The 18,611-nt window shown below is 48.6% G+C and overlaps 1 protein-coding gene and 1 pseudogene across 1 annotated transcript; both read right to left on the reverse strand.

The window, feature by feature from the left end:
* Positions 1-5,454: 5,454 nt before the first annotated feature.
* Positions 5,455-6,420, reverse strand: LOC133067984 (myeloid-associated differentiation marker-like). Its single transcript, XM_061159092.1, has one exon. The coding sequence runs from the start codon at positions 6,418-6,420 to the stop codon at positions 5,455-5,457; it is 966 nt and encodes a 321-aa protein (XP_061015075.1).
* Positions 6,421-16,836: 10,416 nt separating this feature from the next.
* LOC133068355 (myeloid-associated differentiation marker-like) lies at positions 16,837-17,843 on the reverse strand (annotated as a pseudogene).
* Positions 17,844-18,611: the final 768 nt, after the last annotated feature.

Consider the following 18,611-nt stretch of genomic DNA (forward strand, 5'->3'; position numbering starts at 1 on the left):
GAGTTTGGGCCCCTCTGCAGGGCTTGTGGCACCAGGGACCCAGGACAGAGTGCCAGCTCCTGGATTCACTGAAGAGCCCTGTTTTCAACGTGCTGAGCAAGGAGCACTCTAGAAACATGTGTCCACATTCCCGGGCCCTCAGCTCCTGTGAGAACTGCTTGAAGCCAGACCTGCTTCAGTACCTGCTGAGACGACTATATCAGAGCTCTTGGAGACTCACCCCTGACCCACTTCAGCCCTGGACTCAGGGTGTGAGCAGGGAAGTCCCGGGTCACATGGCACCTGGATTCAGCCTCCAGGCCCCACTTCGTCCTGAGTCTGCAGGACAGCGTGCTGGGACACAGCTTGGTGGAAGACGCCAGGGCAGCCATGGAGCTTCACTGCATCTCCTGGAGAAATCAAGAACTGTGAGGGCTGCCCACCTGGTGGAGCTCATCCCACCCCTGCCCGAGGACCAGATCCTCATCTTTCCAGAACAAATACTCCCTTGCTTTTGGAAAATAGTTCCATATTCTCTCTACTCCTTCGGATCTTCTTTTTCTTTCTTCTCTCTGAGTCAGGTGTCAGTGGACACCACCCAGCACTAAGAGAGCAAGGAACACTTGAGCCAGGACGGGAACACCCTGAATCCTGTGGGCCCAGGGAGCAGACCACACGACTAATCAATATCCCTCCACCTCCCTGTTCCAGTTCCATCTGCTCCTGGGAGGGGGGCATTATTTCCTGGGGGTGGCACCTGCCTCAGAGGTCCATTCTTCCCATTTTGAAATTGGTGCCCCAGCACTGGGGTGCTTCTAAGCAAAGGTCAAGAGGAGTGATGGCTGGCCCCTGCTGACCTTCAGCACCTCATCCCTCTGTTCATGCAAGTTCTTGGGCCCCATGCACAGTGAGGCCAAACAAACTGAAATGTTGAAGTTTGGACCAAACAAATGTTTATTGCAAGGTCATGCAAGGAGACAGGTGGCTTGTGCCCTAAAAAACTCCCTGAAGGGTTTCAGCAGTTTTAAAAGCCACGTTGCGGGGCGGGGCTGGGGGGTGTCATACGGTCTGTGATTAGCTCCTAATCACAATTCTCTGATTGACTGATGGTGTGAGAGCTAGGTGGTGTCACAGGGCTGAACTCTATCAGTCCTTAGGCTCCAGGAGGCCTGGGGCTACGTGCTTCTGGTCATCAGGCGGTTAACCTCTTTCATTTGTTGCAGAGGGGGGTGGTTTTCACACCTGCAGAACATCTCAGGAAATGTGCATCACCTACTATTTATTATCTAGCAACTTCAGAGAGGAGCTAAAGCAGAGGATATCGGGGAGGGGCCTGTCTTGTGAAGGCCTTATTCATTCCTGCTCAGTTACACTTCCTCACATTTATAAAATGAGGGCGCAAAGGTGGTGGACTCTGGAGTCTGAAGGAACTAGGTTGGAATCCTAGTTCTGCTAGCTGTGTGACCTAGAGTTAGTGACTCAACCTCTCTGTGCCTCAGTTTCATCATTTGTAAAGTAGGGGAATCTAACCATTCATAGGGTTCTCGTGAGATGTTGATACAAAACCCCAAGCACCAGGCCTCCCAAGCAGCCATCAAATGTCTATAACTGTGATTATTCTCTGCACCACAGGCCTGCCTAGGAGAGCAGCCATCCTCTGCTGCAGGGCCCAGCCTTTGAAGAAAGGCTGTGCTTAATGTGTAGGGAGAAGGGTCCAAACCAGAGCAGTGACTGTGAATTGGTTCAGTTTCTGAGTTGTTTTTTAATCCCCTCTGGATCCTGTTTCAGGTTCACTGAACCAGAATCACTGGGGTTGGGCAATGGGGTTGGGGCAGAAACGTGTTAGTATTTTGACTTCTAGAGGTATTCTTTTATTTATTTGACTGCATTGGATTCTTGTATCTTGTGGGATCTTTCATTGCAGTACATAGACTCTCTAGTTTCAGTGCATGGACCCAGTTGCTCCATGGCATGTGATATCTTAGTTTCCTAAGCAGGGATTGAACCCATGTCCCCTGCACTGCAAGGCAGATTCTTAACCACTGGACCACCAGGGAAGTCCCATTCTAGAGGTGATTCTGAACACTAAGACATTGGAATCACCTGAGGAGTTTTTCAGCACCCCAGGACCTGAGTACCATGTTCTAACACTGGACCAAGAGCAGCATCACCTGGGGGCTCCTGGGCCCCATCCCAGAATTTCGATTCAGCAGGTCTCAGGTAGAACCCAGGAAACTGTTCCCAACAAGTTTCCCCCATCAGCTACAAATTAGCACTTGCCATCCACCTCTATAAGGATGAAGTCATGTGCTACTGTAGTTGCTGATCTTCAGTACCCTCTAAAAGGCGTTCAGGGTGGAGAGCAGAAATGAGGCACTCTGTGCTTGGGGTACTGGCAGGACAGGTCTTCAGACAGATATTTTCAGGAGCTGATTTTATGAGCCAAATTCTTGTATCTCCTCATATCTACAAAAGCACTAAATCCTTCATGGTAACCACTGTTCCTCATGATGAGCAAAAGCTTCATGAAACTAGTTGAAAACTTCTGGAAAAAGATGTGCTTGATGGCACATATTTCCCTTCACCTCTTTGGAGCAGTTTCTCAGAGCTACCTGAGGTGCTATCTCCCAGGATGCAGTCCTCATTTTGCCCCAAATAAAACTTAACTCACAACTCTCGTGTCCTTTTTTTGAAGTTGACACCCTCACCCTACTGTTGATGTTCTGCTGCTGCCCTGGGGACCATGTTTGAGAAGCACTGCTGGATCATCAGGTGATTATGCTGTGTAGCCATGGATAAACCACTGGCCTAAGGGCTGAGCACCACTGGGGGACTCCTGTTACCCCCGCCTCTCCCTTGGCTGCTGTTCATCCAGAGAGGGCACAACCCTGCAGGACGTGTCCTAAATAGCTCACTGCATGGATGAGGGTCTCCAGGTGAGGTTAAGAACACAAGGGATTCAATCCAAGCCCATCCGACTCTAAACAGACTTCTGTTTCCTTCCTTCCTTTCGCTCTTTCGTCCTTTTTGATTTGCCCACCTCCTATTTTGCCTGTTGCATGTAAGATGTTTGCCTCACCCACTACTTTCTTTAACTAAAGCAGACTGGCATTGACCTCGGAGAGACAGCAGTGAGTGATCCTGAGGAGAGATCTTAGCTTCCTGCCCAGGAATTGAACCTGGGTAGCCCGGGTGAAAACTAAGAATCCTCGCCACCAGGGGCTGGAGGCTAGAAGAAAAGTGGCCTTGCTCTTTCCCATGTTTGAAAGCGAGAACGTTTCAAGAAAACAAAAACTGTAAAAACAGGTACACAGTTTATTATTAGAGACACAGCATAACATGTGGGAAAACACACAGAGAAACAGTTTTTTTATTTAAGTCAGAAGGAGGGCAGAAATATATACTTGGAGAGGAGTGCAGTAGGAGGTGATTTATGTTGCTTATATAGTATAATCCTTCAAGGTCTTTGTTTACATTTGGCCAAGATGTGTTCGCAACTTTTTGCTAAGATGAATCCCAATGCAGAAGCCTGTGGGTGCATGTCCACACTTATTATGGGGTGCTACCCTTTTCCTTTTTGAACTACAAGGAGCCTTCCACACATGTGCAGACAGGGAAGTCTTCCTTGACCTCAGGAGTGGGTATTTTATCTCTGCTTTAACAGAGCTCAGCTTCTGCCGCTAGCTTTGTCCTTGGAGTGTCTGGGTGAGAGCAGAGCTTCAGTTTTAACCCATTTGAGAAACACCAGATGTCCAGCCCAAGGGCCCATCTATCCCCTGCTACTGCTGCTGCTGCTAAGTCGCTTCAGATGTATCCAACTCTGTGCGACCCCGTAGATGGAAGCCCACCAGGCTCCCCCGTCCCTGGGATTCTCTAGGCAAGTATCCCCTACCTCAGTAATAATCAATTTATGTCCTGTCGCTGGGCTATATCATTCTTTTAAATGTTGTGCCCTGCCTGCCTCCCTCCTTCTGCATCCATCCATCCCACACCCCCCAAAAAAAATTTGAAAAGAAACTTTCCCTTTAAGAATAGGGTCACCCAGTAATTTTTGCCACACAGACTAGAAAAACAAAATGAAACATACCCATCCTAACAAGACCTTTAAGGCTTCTTCCTGCAGAGGCCTGGGAGCACTGAGGCAGGCAGGCCACAGCACTGCCCCTCACAAATAGGGAGGCAGGTGTCTCCAAGACCATGTGATTTTTTTGATCGTTCCTTTTGTAACCAAGCAGGACTCTATCGGGGCTTCTTGGACCAGAAGGAAATTCAGTCGTGTCTGATTCTTTGCGACCCCATGGACTGTAGCCCACCAGTCTCCTCTGTCCTTGGGATTCTCCAGGCAAGAATACTGGCTATCCCTCCCTCAAATCCTCTGCTTTAGATCCTTCTGAAGTGCTTAGAAAACACTATCTGATGCACGTTTCCAAAGTTGTTTTACAGATGTGAAAAACCCTGACTGAATGGGAGAGTTTAGCCACTTCAAGACCTTGAGCACACAGCCCCCATGCCTCCTGGAGGTAAGGACCATAATCAGAGCATTGCATAGGAGCTGATCACTATCCTGAGACCCTCCTCCCTCACCTGGCCTTTACTTTGCTAATACTCTTAGAGGAGTTCGGGGCTTTTGGACATGAGCCACATTTTCCCTCCCATGATCCTGCAGTAAACCTTTCTTTCTACTCCAAACTCAGACATTTCGGTATTGTTTGGCCTTACAGTGCATAAGGCACAAGAGCTTGCTTTCCGTTACACATGTCTGATACCCAGAGAGCAGTTGGGATGGAAGGCATCCACCCCTGACTTCCTCTAAGATGCTCTTTAGGCAGTGGGTATTTAGTGAGCTTGCAAAATTTCTGGAGCCAGTCTCAGGTGGAGCTGAGCAATCCAGGTGGGGTCTCAGAATCCAGGGTCCCTGCTCTAAGCCTGCACCCACTGGAAATTACTGACCCCCTGGGTTTTGTTTTGCTTTTTTTCAGTTAAAGGGGAAGAGCCCTGTACACTGCCCACCACTGGAGGAAAGGGGACACAATCACTAGCTACCCACCACCACCCCAAACCACCCCCCACACGCCATCTAAGAACTACCAGGGGGACAGACAGGCTTTGGCAATGAGGCCCCTCCGGAGGCCCAGGGTGTGAACAGCTGCACAGAGGGCTGAGTGATGTGGAGTCAGCACCTTAGGAGGTGGGAGGGGGCAGTGGGCAGGGAAGGAAGAAATCTCAGGTCCTGATGGATCAGAAGAAGGAAGATAGGAAGAGGGGGTCAGGACACAGGAGACGAGAAAATCAAGGACGACCAAAAAAGGGGCAAAAAGCAGAAAATGTAGGAAAAATGAGAAAGAGGCAAAACAGGGTGTGGGCAACCACAGAACAGGAAGGACACAGAGCAGAGGGAGGGAAGGAAACAGAAAGGAGAGTGAAGTGAGTGGAGAAGGATGTGAGCGGGGAGAGAGGGGAGCCAGGGAGATGACATCAGACGACATAATAGCTCCACAAGTAGAGGGAATCTGGAGCCCGTGGGTGGAGCCTGTCACTGACCAGGCAGCTGGCGATCACCAGGTCGGGCACGTAAAGCAGCAGGTTGACGGCTGTCAGGATGGCCACAGCCAGTCGCTGGTCCCAGGGGCACACGTAAGTGGTGAACTCATCTCTGCAGGTCATGTCACTGGATCGCTGGGACTGGCCGCCCAGGTCCTCATTGAACTGATAGAGCGGCCAGAGGAGCAGAGCGCTGATGTAGAGGAGGATGGAAAACAGGGTCAGCCCAAGCTGGGAAACGGGGAAGCGGATGGGCAGCCAGTTGTCACAGTAGACCAAGCCCAGCAGGATGGCCAGGGTCCCCAGGATGAAACAGGTGGAGTACACAGCCACGCACCACACCAGGGCCGGCTGGTGCTGGTACAGGGAGGTGTTGCTGATGAAGGCGAAGATGATGCAAGCCACAAAGTTCTCCAGCAGCTTGAGCAGGCCATGCACCGTATGCACATAGGTGACGATCCTTCTGGGCCGGTGACCCACCCAGGTCCAGACAAATTCAGTCCCATAAGCCACAGCAGCGATGCAAGAGAATGCTGTGGCAGTGATGGCGTGGTTCCGGGTGGGGCCCTGAGGCAAGAACGGGACGTAAGTAGTGGCAGAGATGATGGAGGTTGAGAAGCAGAAGAGGGCGGCATAGCAGGCATAGTTGATGGGGAAGTTGTACCAGTGGGAGGAAAAGTGGAACCGGAGTTTACTGTATTCCACAATGATGATGAGGAGGGTCACAGTGTAGCAGAAGCACCAGAAGAACATGAACCAGTTATCTACGCCCACCCGCTGAGTGCCCACGCTGGCCACCAGGGAGGAGGCCACGCCAGTGGAGAGCAGCTGCAGCAGGCGGACAGAGCAGCCCATGATGGTCCACGAGCAAAGGCCTGGGGACGACGAAGTGGTGGGCATGGTGGTTCAGATGGTCAAGTTGGTCACTGTCCCGGGTAAGCCCTGGCCTTCGCTGAGGACCCACGAGGGAAAGATCCAGCTCCAGAGGTGGATTAAGTCAGATACCAGGGAAAGGCTCAGGGTCCTGTGATGGATGAGGCTCAGGATCCGTGGAGTTAGAACCAGTGGCCCAGACACCTGGGTAACAGCACAGCCGCTCCAGAATGATTCTCCCCACCCATCACCCTTGGCCTTGTTGGGTAACTTGTCTTATCCAAAACCTCACAGCTGGGTTGGGTCTGGCATTAAACCGTGAACATTTTTTACGTCTTTGTGCTATGTGCCATTATCTAAGGAGACACATGGTCCTTATCTGCAAGCCCAACCCTTCAAGGCTCTGAAAAATATAAAAAACTTTTTAAAAGTAATTTGAAACAAATTTGATCTGAACAGACATGAGACAATTTATGGCCTTTATTTATTTCACTTAGTGTGAATGTTCAAAAGTTTGGTTGAAGAAACACTACTGTGATTGCAAGATGCTTTCAGACCCCAGTGGGGTGTGAGGTCATATAGAGTAGATGCAACATGTCACCTGCCTAAAGGTGAAAAATTCTGAATTTTGGGGTATATCTGATCCCAAGAATTTCATAAAAGGCATTATGGATTGTACTGCTAACTCCATTTTACAGATAAGAAAGCTAATGCTTGAGGGAAAAAATCTCTACCCTAAGATCCCATGCCTAGGAAGTGGGAACTTCAGATGAAAATGCCAAAGCTGTGAGTTTGAACCTTTTGTTCCACTACGCACATGTCAGCAGGGCCTGCGGGTGGGAGCCCAGGACTAAAACTCAGGGGTCTGGGACCCAGGACCCACCTTCAGGGCCACAGCCTCCTTCCACAGCACCTGAAGACACACGTGTTCCAGCCTCACCTCCCGGCAGCATCACTAGAAGGAGCTGCCATCTGAGGGACACAGCTCCACCTGGAGGAGGGCAGCTCCAGGGGTGAACAGGGAAAAGCCATGGGGTGAGAGCAAGGCCGTGGGGACAAGATGCCATGGGAAGTAGGAACTGTTGTGAATCCTCACAACTTGTTGTGAAACCAAGAAACAAATATTAAAATGCCAGGTTTTAAGCTCCAAAGCTGCCATCCATGTGAGAATCTAACCCCTTTTAACAGCAGGAGCTGAAGGAGGAGCTACCTGCTAGACCCCTGGGAAGCGACAGCCTTGAGGATGCACCTGGCACTGGGTGGGGGCCGGGGCAGCAGAGTGGAGATGTTGGGAGCAGCAGGGGGTGGAGGGAGGGATTGCAGGGTCCCAGTGGGCCTGAGGCAGCCCAGTAGGTGTCTTCTGACCCAGAAAGGATGCAGGCATGGAGCCAACCTTCCCCATGGAGGAGGGGCCTGGACTGGAAGTGAGAGAGGAGAACAGGGGCCTAAAGGGGTTTCAGGGCTGTGACAGGGACACGTGGCCAGAGCGGCAGGGACCCTGGAGACCATGGAATTGCCCAGGTCACCTGCCCAAGACAGTCCCGCCAGCCAGGGCTGCAGTCCTGCTCACACAGGGGCTCCTCCAGGGTCCAGTGTGGGGGGAGTGAGGCCCCTCCCAGCCCGCCCCTCCTCAGGGACAGCTGCCCTGTTTCCAAGGGACTATTTGCTGAGAGGCCCCCAGGGTTGAAGGGCCAGCACCCTGAGCCCCGGCCAGCTTCCTGCCATCAGGGACCTTGTCTTTGCTGATAATAAATAAACCCTGGGAGAAGCTGAGGCTGGAAAGAGAAACAGAGCAAATCCTGAGAACCGCCCTGGACTCCCAGAGCTCCTTGAGCGCCAATTGCCAGTGGAGCCCTGGAGCCTGCTGGCCTCCCCGTGGGCACAGCCAGGGTGGGGAGGGGCACTGGGGTGAGGGAGGCTGGGGTGTCCTGCTGTCTGTTCCCCAATTGCCCCCCCGTCAACCTCTCCAAAGTCACCCTGATTCCACCTAAGGTTAAATGACAGCTCTGGATCCATTTGATGGCACAGAGGGAGGACTTGGGGAAGGGGAGGCATGGGGGTTCCAGCTGTGTGACCCTGGGTCAGGCCTGTGCCCTCTCTGGGCCTCAGTTCCCCCACCTGGAAATCAGCAGCTTTGCCTGAGTCTCCCAGCGGCCCCTCCTCCACTCTAATCTGTGAGCCTGGACGTGGTGCCCCCGTCAGAGCACAGCCTGGGTGTGGCTGAGCCCCGCCTGCCCAAAGCCAGGCATGTGGACTGGAAGACAGGGAGCCGGGAAGGTCAAGGCCAGAAAAGGAAGGAAGGAGGAGGTGCCAGAAAGGCAGAGTAGGAAGAAGGAAAATGGATACTCAGAGTTACAAAGAGGCCCTGGAGCTTTGGCAGACACTTCATAGCTAAATGATCCTGAAGTTTCCCCACCTGTGTAATAGGCTTAATACCTACTTTGTGTTAAATAATGAATAAAAACATGTGAAGGGCTCATCAGAGGGCCTGACACACGGCACACTCAATCCAAGCCAGTTCCCCCCTTCAGCTTGTGGCCACTGAACTCCATTTCCGCCTCCACCTTCACATGCTCATCTTCTCTCAACTCTGTGTGTGCAAGCCTCTCTGTCCTTCCTCTTATGAAGACACCAGTCACTGAATTTTTGTTCCACACTCCATCCAGGATGCTTTCCATCCCAGAGGCTTTAACTAAATAAGTCTCCAAAGACCCCATTGCTAAATGAATGTGTTTTCTGAGTAGAAATGACCTTTTCGGAGGACAATCTTCAATCCATTATGGTCCTCACTCAAATCTTCCTGTCCTTTTTTCACTGTGTCTTTTTCTGATGTGTCTATCATACTAAGTGAATTTGTTTTCTTTTTCAGATTGTTCTGTGTTCACTGGAGTTCTTGGGACTCACAGTGGGTTGATCCCTTGTGTACTTTGTCATTACACTGTGAGACCCCTTCTACCCGATCCCTTTTCCTGGCAGGATCCTGACATCTGTGTTGGGAGTTTCACTAAAGTTTCACCAAAGAATAATTGCACTTGCTTCTGCTCAGGACCCTCCATGCCAGTCACCTGTTTGGCACCTATTGTGTTAATTCCCCCAGTTTGTAAAGCCATTGGACCTGAGGGATCGAGAATTTTTGGGCCAAAATCCACAAGTGAAGACCTGAAGTTTCTATTTCTCTTGTGGAAACAAAAACAAAAACTCCTGTGGAGGTAGGTATCAGCCTTGACCTTTCCTCTTTCTGAAGAGCCTGGTTTTCCTTGTCTACCCTTGCTCTGAGGCTGCAGGCCATGTGATCCTGGCTTTAGGGAAGTGTCTCAGCTCCAACTCCTCACCTTGTGCCACCCCAAAGTCTCATTCCTGACCCAAGTGGGCAAATAGGCCAGCCTCCAGATATCTATGCTCAATTCTCCCTTCTCCCTCCTCCCTCCTACAGACAAACAGGGGTCACATCAGTTCTACCACTGAAGATTCAGGAGAAACTTGAGCAAACCAATTAATTCTAAAGGTTCTTTCTCTCTTCTTTTCCTCCTTAAAGACTTGACTTTTAATCACCTCCTCCAGGAAGGCTTCCAAGATCCCACCAGCTCCATGTCTGATTGCTCCCAGATTGATAGTTCTCGGTCTTTGCCCTTCTGTGAAGCAGCCTGGTGTGGACAGGTCATTACAAGTTCCTGGGTCTTACCTGGGCAAAACAGGTGAGGTGGGGAGGAAGGGAGGTGTTGCAGGGGCAGCAGACAGGGCCCAATGTGGATGGACCTGAACGCCAGAGACATAGGTTTTTAGCTGTAAGTGATGAGGCCTCACTGACATTCTCTAGGGAGGGGCTGATCCATCAGAGGCCCACTTTGGAACTGACACTCTGGCTATAGGAGGAAAATGGAATGGAGGCCAGGGGGTCAGGGAGGCAGCCAGGGTTCCTGCTTCCGCGTTTCCTGGAGGACCCTCCTGATACACGTGCTCCTCCTGCACCTGCATCTGGAGGCCTGGCTCGTGCACTTCAAGAGGGATGGAACTGATCAAGACATGAGAATTCTCAGGCAGACCATCCCACCCTGGTGAGTGACCACACAGTGAAAGGTGACAAGGGTCCTTCACAGCTCCAACTGCCCCGAGCTGCCCAGGCAGCCAGACGCAGCTCCTGAATTTGCCTCTGGTAGAAGGTTAGCACCTCACAGCCTCGCTGTGCCCTGGGATGTCTGCATGAACAGTGACAGGAGCATTTATGATGAAATGTTGGAGGAGAGTCTGTGTGGTCCTGGATGACAAGACCTCCATGATTGATTTTTTTTAGTAACACAAATGTGTTTCTTTGTAATGTATATCCATGTAAAGCTTATTTCTACCTTAATTGTAATATATATGATTTTGTCTTTTCAAACATTATACTTGATTTTTATGTTACCATGTGGGGTTCTTAACTACTCTTTTATGTTAGCTTTTAAAAAACTTCTTTATTTAGGTATTATTGACATGAAACTGTTCTGTATACAACTCGATGCGTTTTCAGCTAAATATACGCTTCATGAAACCATCAACAGTCTCAAGGCCATAAACTTTTTCATCACCACCCAAAGTTCCCTCCCCATCCACTTTATCATAATAATTATATCTTTGTCTACATGTGATAAGAACACCCCCTTTTCCAATGATCACTGATTCCAGTTGTTCATTTGTCCAAACTACGCCCTGGATGGACTTGGCCCAGAGACCCAGAGGTGACCACAGAGACTAGATGCTTATTTGCATGGAGCTCTGCTCCAGTGGGTGTGTCAGATGACAAATCCATAAACTAGTTAAATCCTCTAACAAGGTAACGTCAGGAAGTGACCAACACGATGAAGAGAACAATGGTCGTGGGACGGAGCAGATGAGTTTTGGAAGATTCTCCTACACAGGTGACATTTCAACTGAGAACTGAAGACTGGCAAAGAGGTGGCCACGTTGAAGGTAGAGGGAACAGCTTGTGCAAGATCTTGAGCAGGGAACAAGTCGCCATCTCGAGATTACGTGTAAGAGAGTTGTGGGATCTGGAGAGTTAAGGGACCATAGAACAACGAGCACTGGAGACCGAATGTCACTGGAAACATGTGAAGCACCATTTGTGGCTCCACAACTCATCATCGCAGACAGCCAGGAGGGTGGAAGGTCTGGAGATGGGGGCACAGTTGCGGTTGCATGAGGAATCCGGGGAGGCTCTATGCACTTCTGCTCTAAACAATGATTTACCGCATGTTTGCTGTGTGCTGGGCACTGCAGACCCCACAGCGAAGCTGGTTCCTGTCCTGAAGGAGCATCTGGCTTAATGCAGAGACATTCAGTCTAGGGGATGTGAAGACAGAAGATCCAGAGACATAGCAGAACTTTCAGAGGACTCTGAAAAAGAAAAGGGTTGGGTCTGTTCTGTTCAAACTCCAGAGAGCAGGGAAAGTGGACTTTGCACCCCTTAAGGAATTAAAGATGCCCCCAAATGAGACAGGCCACTGTGGGAGGTGATGTCATTAGAGCCTTTCCAGCCAGCACTGCTGGATCACTCCCAGCAGAGGCTTGAAACTAATTGTTCCCAAAGGATATCCCATGGAACACTAGTCCAAGATGCTGCATGGAAAGTGTTCCCTGACTGTGCAAGTTTGAGAAACACTTCCTGCTATTGGTAATTTTATAATGCATACTGCTCTATTCAAGGCCCTAGGAAGTCCTGCAATAAACAAATCTGTTTAACTTTTTAACATGCTGTTAAATGTATTTGACCGTATGACATTTTTGTCTTGTCTTAACATATTAATTTTATTTCATTACTTTTTAAGATTACCTGCCATGGGGACCGCCTCCTGGGAGCCCTCCCCACCCACCGCACCTGCCCCTGGGTGAAGATCACATGACTCATCCCAGTACAGGAGTGAGGGGCACAGTGTGGTCCTTCCCCTGCCCTTCCCACAGCTCTGCTTCCCTGGCCCCTCTGGCCCTGGTGACCCTAGGATGCAAGGCTCTGAGGCTTTGTTCTGAGACTAGGAGAGGAAGAAGGACTGTGGTGTGTTTCTGGCCACTGATTACTGTAAAGGGCCACTGATCTCAGTGCATGGGAGTGCACGGACGGACACACACACACACACACACACACACAAACACACACACACTCTGAGCAAGCACGCAGGCACAGAACTTTAAAGGCAGACGTTGAGGTGCTGGCAAGGGACCTTTAAGAGCTACAGGATAAGATGTTGGGCATTGGGGAGGGGCCCAACCCCTAGTTTCCCAGGGATGAGCCCTGTCTAAGGCTCTGGGGTGGGGAGGCAATAGCAGGGGCTTGTAAAACTGTTGGTTTGGGTGAAGATTGACACCTGCTCAGTTGCTTCTGCATTCTAAGCAAATTTGGGTAATCAGGGTCTGTGGATTTTGTGTTTTGCCTGTTTGTCTGGTTGGTTTTTTCCTTTATCTTTCTCTGAGCATTAAGAAACATCTGACATAGAAACATATGTGTGCATGCTCTACACACGCAAACGATGCAATTCCTTCCACTATAGCAGCAGGTTTCAAACCTACCCCTCTGCTTGCCCCCAATCTACCCCTCCTCTCCCCAAAAAATTGAAAAGCAACTTCCTGTTACAGCTAGTTGTACTATTCACTGTTTTAATTTGTTGTCTCTTACTATTTTCAAATTATGTATGCCCCATGCCCCTCCCTGCTGTACTATGACTTTATTAATGTCTCTGCTCTATCACTTATATTCTGTCTACTTCTAAGATTGCTATCTCTTATTTTACCCAATGTGTAACCAAGCCTCCGACAAAATTAATGATGGCTAAACATGTTATTCTATCATGTATAAAACTCTACATAGAATAACTGTAATACTGCAACTCTAGATTTTAGGAGAAGCAACAAGAGAAAACATTTCCTGGATCACAAAAGACTAGTGAGACAGTTGATCCATAGAATTTTGGGTTATCAACAGGACCTAATCTGAAAAATAAGCGTATTTTTAAGATTAAAAGGAATCCTTGCCTGATTTAGGAACGAGTCTTTCTAGTGTCCACAGACAAACTGGCTATGAAACGCCTCACAAATCTTGGTCAAAATTTGACCAGGAGGAATTGCCAAGGACAAAGAACAGTGAATAGTATAACTAGCTGTAATCTGGTCACAATAAATCATCAAGTCCACAGGAGAGCAAGCTGGATAAGCCAGTTCTAAAGGGATCAGGTAAAGAGAAAAAGATAAATGTTACATCTTTATTTACAAACGTATACTTTAACAACTTGTTGTAGATCACAGCAAAAGAGGAAAGGTTTTCTTAAAACCAAAGATTAAAAACAGTTCTATTTCAGGGCTTCATTGGTGACTAGGTGGTAAAGAATTTGCCTGTCAATGCAGGAAACATGGGTTCGATCCTTGGTCTGGAAAGATCCCATATGCCATGGAGCAACTAAGCCAGTGCGCCACAACTACTGCGCCCACACACCCTAGAGCCCGTGCTATGCAACAAGAGAGGCTGTTGCTATGAGAAACCTGCAACTAGAGGGTAGCTCTGTGTAGCAACAAAGAGCTGCATCAAAGACCCACCAAAGCCAAAAATAAAAGGAGGTGCCACCACAAGAAGGTGCAAAGGATGTAGCCTTCACAAAATGTAGGAAGTTTACTCCCAAAAATAGTATGAGAAGGTAAAAAGAAGGTTAAGATGACAAAGGACCCTTATGGGTTGGGATCCCTTATGACTAATTTCCCTGAGAGTTGGCAGAGCCAGACAAAAAGTCTCCTTGGAATCCCAATGTATTTCACTGGCTGCCATATGAGTTCCTCTGGATACCAAGATTTAACACAGTGAAGAGTGGGGAAATGCCTAAGATTAGGTACATTTAATCGCAAACACACAGGAAGAGAAATGTAAGTTTTCACTACAGGGCTTTTGTTCCTTTAAGGTAAGAATTTTAAAAGGATGGTTTATCAAGCTATTTTCTCTAGCTGTACATGCAAAAATATATTAATTTTGCAACGTCAAAAGAACCCCAATCTTGCCAATTTAAGGTGAGATTTCCTTTAATTATCAATTAAGCAGATATTTGTAAGTATAAATTCTGTATGGACATAATAAACTATTCCTAGTGTCCTTCAACTGAGAATAATCCAATGTTCATGAAAAAAATCATAGTCGATCTAAGAAACAAGTAGAAATTTTTATTTGAGCTAACCTGGAGGATTATAACCCAAGAGACAGTCTTTCAAAAATCTCTCTGAGGACTGTTCAACCTGTTATAAGTCAAAGCACAGTTGTATAAGCTTTTGAGACAAAGAGTTATACATTAAATGATATATTATTGTCAGTTTACTCAATCCAGAGCTACACAAACAAAGAGAACAATGGGTATGAGTCATGCTGTTCATGCTCAGTCGTGTCTGACTCTTGCGATCTGATGGACTGTAGCCTGCCAGCCTCCTCTGACTATGGGATTTTCCAAGCAAGAATACTGGAGTGGGTTGCATTTTCTCCTCCAGGAGATCTTCCCAACCCAGGGACTGAACCTGTGTTTCTTGCATCTCCTACATTGGTAGGTGGATTCTTTACTGCTGGGAAGAATCTACCTGAGAAGCCTGGGTCATCTTGGTCCCTCACAGAATGAAGAAGGAAGATTATCTCCTAAGAAACCGTGATCTTTGATGAAATCAAGAAAAAATGTTGTCTCCCAAGGAGGCCTAGTTCATGCAGATGCACAATACACAAAAAAGTGAAGGAGGAGACCCAAATGGGCAGAGAAAAGTCTTATGCTTAAATTTTTCTCAACTTGCCATAAATATGGATTTTATTTCATTACCATTCAGTGTGTTTCAACTGAGCAAAATCTTCCCACATCTTTTAACTGAAGATAAACCAGTTACTGCTTCTCGAAACTAAGTTTCAAGGAGAACCTACTCCTCCAGAGACAAGCTTAACATCACAGAATAAAATTTAGGATTATCAGACAATAACAGGAATTCCAAAACCCAAGAGAGACTCACCTCAGTTCATCTGGACTCCCTAAGGAGGCAGATGGGTGCAAGAGGCCTCTGGTGGTATAGAAGGCTCAGTGCTTCATAGAGTTCAGGAGAAGAGGAGAAGCTTTCCCTGGGTGCCTTCTGTAGTCACCAAAATCATTGACTGAGGAAAAAAAAGGAAAAACCTAAAAGTCACAAATTTATGTTTAATTTGGAGATGTTACTGAGGACTCTAGCCAAGGAGACACTCTCAGATAGCTCTGAGGAACTGTTCCAAAGAGGTAAGGGAGGAGTCAGGATATATAGGAGATTTTACTGGGGCTGGGGGAACACATGTAGTTAAAATCAATAGATTATTGCTGATCACAAAAACCAGATGTCTCAAGTCAATGATTTTACTGCTTTTCTATGTATGGGAAGATATAGTGCTCTGGGCTCACAAAAATTATCCTCTGATATGCATCTTAACTTTCTAGGATCGGTACCTTGTTTTTCTCCATCCTGAATTCCCCTCAGGATAGGATATTAGGGCTGAAACAGAGGCTGACGCCCTGAGGACATGATGGACAAGATAATTCACCGTTTTCTGAAAATGCAAGCAGAATTCTTTGTCCACATTTACATCACTTCTAAGGCTGGTGGATCCATGCTCTTCTCCCTGCAGAGGCAGGACAAGCTGTTTTGATCAGTGAGACAGGAGGGCCACATTACTGCCCCTCACCAACATTGCAGACAGGTGTCTTCAAGACCCTGGGGTTCATCAAGAGCTCCTTTGATTCCACAGAGAGTAGTTGGGCTGGAAGGCATTCACTCCTGGCTTCCTCTAAAATGCCCTTTAGTCAGTCGGTGTTTAGTAAGCCTGCAAAAATTCTGGAGCCAATCTCAGGTGGGGCCCACGGATCGAAGGTCTCTGCTTTAAGTATCCTGCCCGTTGGACATTATTGGCCTCCAGATATTTCTTTTCAACTTAAATGGGAGGCACGCTGTGCACCCCCCTCTACTGGGAGAAAGTGAGCCCAATACCTATCTACCTACCTACTCCCACCCCAAAACACACACACACACACACTAACTAAGACACCCCCAGGGGGACAGACACACTTTGGCAATGAGGACCTCTGGAGGCCCAGGGTGTGAACACCTGCACAGAGGGCTGTGTGCTTTGGAGTCAGCACCTTAGGAGGTGGGAGGGGGCGGTGGGCAGAGAATGAAGAAGTCTCAGGTCCTGATGGATCAGAAGAAGGAAAATGGGGAGACGTGGTCAGGACACAGGAGATGAGAAACCAAGGATGACCAGAAAAGGGGCAGAAAGCAGAAAATGTAGAAAAGATGAGAGCAGCAAGAGAAAACAGTAAAACAGGGTGTGGGCAACCACACAGGAAGGAGACAGAGCAGGAGGAGGGAAGGAAACAGAAAAGATAGAGAGGTAAGTGGGGAAGGATGTGAGGAGGGAGAGAGGGAGCCAGGAAGAAGACATCAGAGGACTCCAGAGCTTGGTGAAGATACCTCCTGTGAGCAGAGGGGATCAGGAGTCCCTGGGCTGGTCCTCAGTCCCTAACAAAGACCCAGCGGGCCCAGTACACCAGGTCGGCCATGTAAATCAGCAGGTTGACCGCTGTCAAGATGGCTACAACCAGTCTTTGGTCCCAGATGCACACCAAGTGGGTGAATTGATGGCGGCAGCTCATATCACTGGACCGCTGGGGCTGACCACCAAAATTCTCATCGAACTGGTAGAGCAGCCAGAGGACCAGAGCGCTGGCGTAGAGGAAGACGGAGAGCAGGGCCAACCCCAAGAGGAAAATGGGGAAGCAAATGGGCAACTTGTTGCTATAGCCTCTCAGATACAGCAGGAGGGCCACGGCCCCCAGGAAGAGGCAGATGGAGTACACAGCCACACACCACACCAGGGCTGGCTGGTGCAGGTACAGGGAGGTGTTGCTGATGAAGGCAAAGATGACACAGGCCACGAAGTTCTCTAGCCCCTTGAGCAGTCCCGGCATGGGGAGCACATAGCAGGTGATCTGGCTGGGCCACGCATAGATCCAGGCCACTTCAGTGGCATAAGTCACAGACGCGAGGCAGGAGAAAGCAGTAGCAGCAATGGCATGGTTCCGGGAGTTGCCATGAGGGACGATCTGAATGTACGTGGTGGGGTAAATAATAGAGGCCGAGAGGCAGAGGAGGGTGGAGTAGGAGGCATAGTTGATGAGAAAATCGTCCCAGGAAAAGGGCCAGAGGAACTGGAGCCCACATAACTCGACTATGAAAGTAAGGAGGGTCACGATGAAACAGAAGCACCAGATGAACATGGACCAGTTGCCTATGGTCTCCCTCCAACTGTCAGTGGTAGCCACCAGTGAGAAGGCCAGGCAGGTGGAGAGCAGCTGCAGCAGGCGGAGGAAGTAGCCCATGATGGTTGCAGAGGCCAGGCCAGAGGACGAGCTCATGGTGAGCCTGATGGTCAGGCTGGTCCCTGTCATCAGACTGGGTCTTCACTGAGGACCCACCAGAGAAAGATCCAGCTTTGGAGGTGGATTAATCAGACATCTGAAAAGAGCCTAGGGTCCTGCGACGGCTGCTACTCAAGATCTGTGGAGTTGGAACCAGTGACTCAGACAGTTGGGTAACAGCACAGCTGATCCAAGATGATTCTCCCCACCCATCACCCCTGGCCTTGTCACAAGACTTGTCTTATCCAAAAGTTCAGAGCAGGGTGGATCTGGCCTCAAACCAGGAACATTTTGGATCCCTCTGAGCTGTGTGTCATTATGTACAGAGACACAGGGTAGGATGGTCCTTTCTACAGTCCCAAACCTTCACGTGTGTCAAAATTGAAAAAAAAATTTTTTTTTAATTATTTGGTAACAAAATTAGATGTGAACAGACATGAGACAAATTATGATCTCTCTTTCACTTAGTACGATTATTTAAAATTTCAGTTTCAGAAACACTAATGTGTTTGATTACAAGTGCTTTCAGACCCCAGTGGGGTGGGGTGGGATGCCCTATAGAGTAGACGCACTATATGCAACTGGAGTTGAAAAAATCCTGAGTTCTCGAGCATATCTAACTCCATGGATTTCATAAAATGGACTGTAGATGTACTGCTAATCCCATTTTAGAGATGAAAAAACTAAAGTGAAAGCCGCTCAGTCAGGTCTGACTCTGTGACCCAGAGAATTCTTCAGGCCAAAATACTGGATTGGGTAATCGTTCCTTTCTCCAGGGGATCTTCCCAAGCCAGGGAT

The sequence above is a fragment of the Dama dama genome, chromosome 13 (assembly GCF_033118175.1).
Source record: "Dama dama isolate Ldn47 chromosome 13, ASM3311817v1, whole genome shotgun sequence".
Taxonomy (NCBI): domain Eukaryota; kingdom Metazoa; phylum Chordata; class Mammalia; order Artiodactyla; family Cervidae; genus Dama; species Dama dama.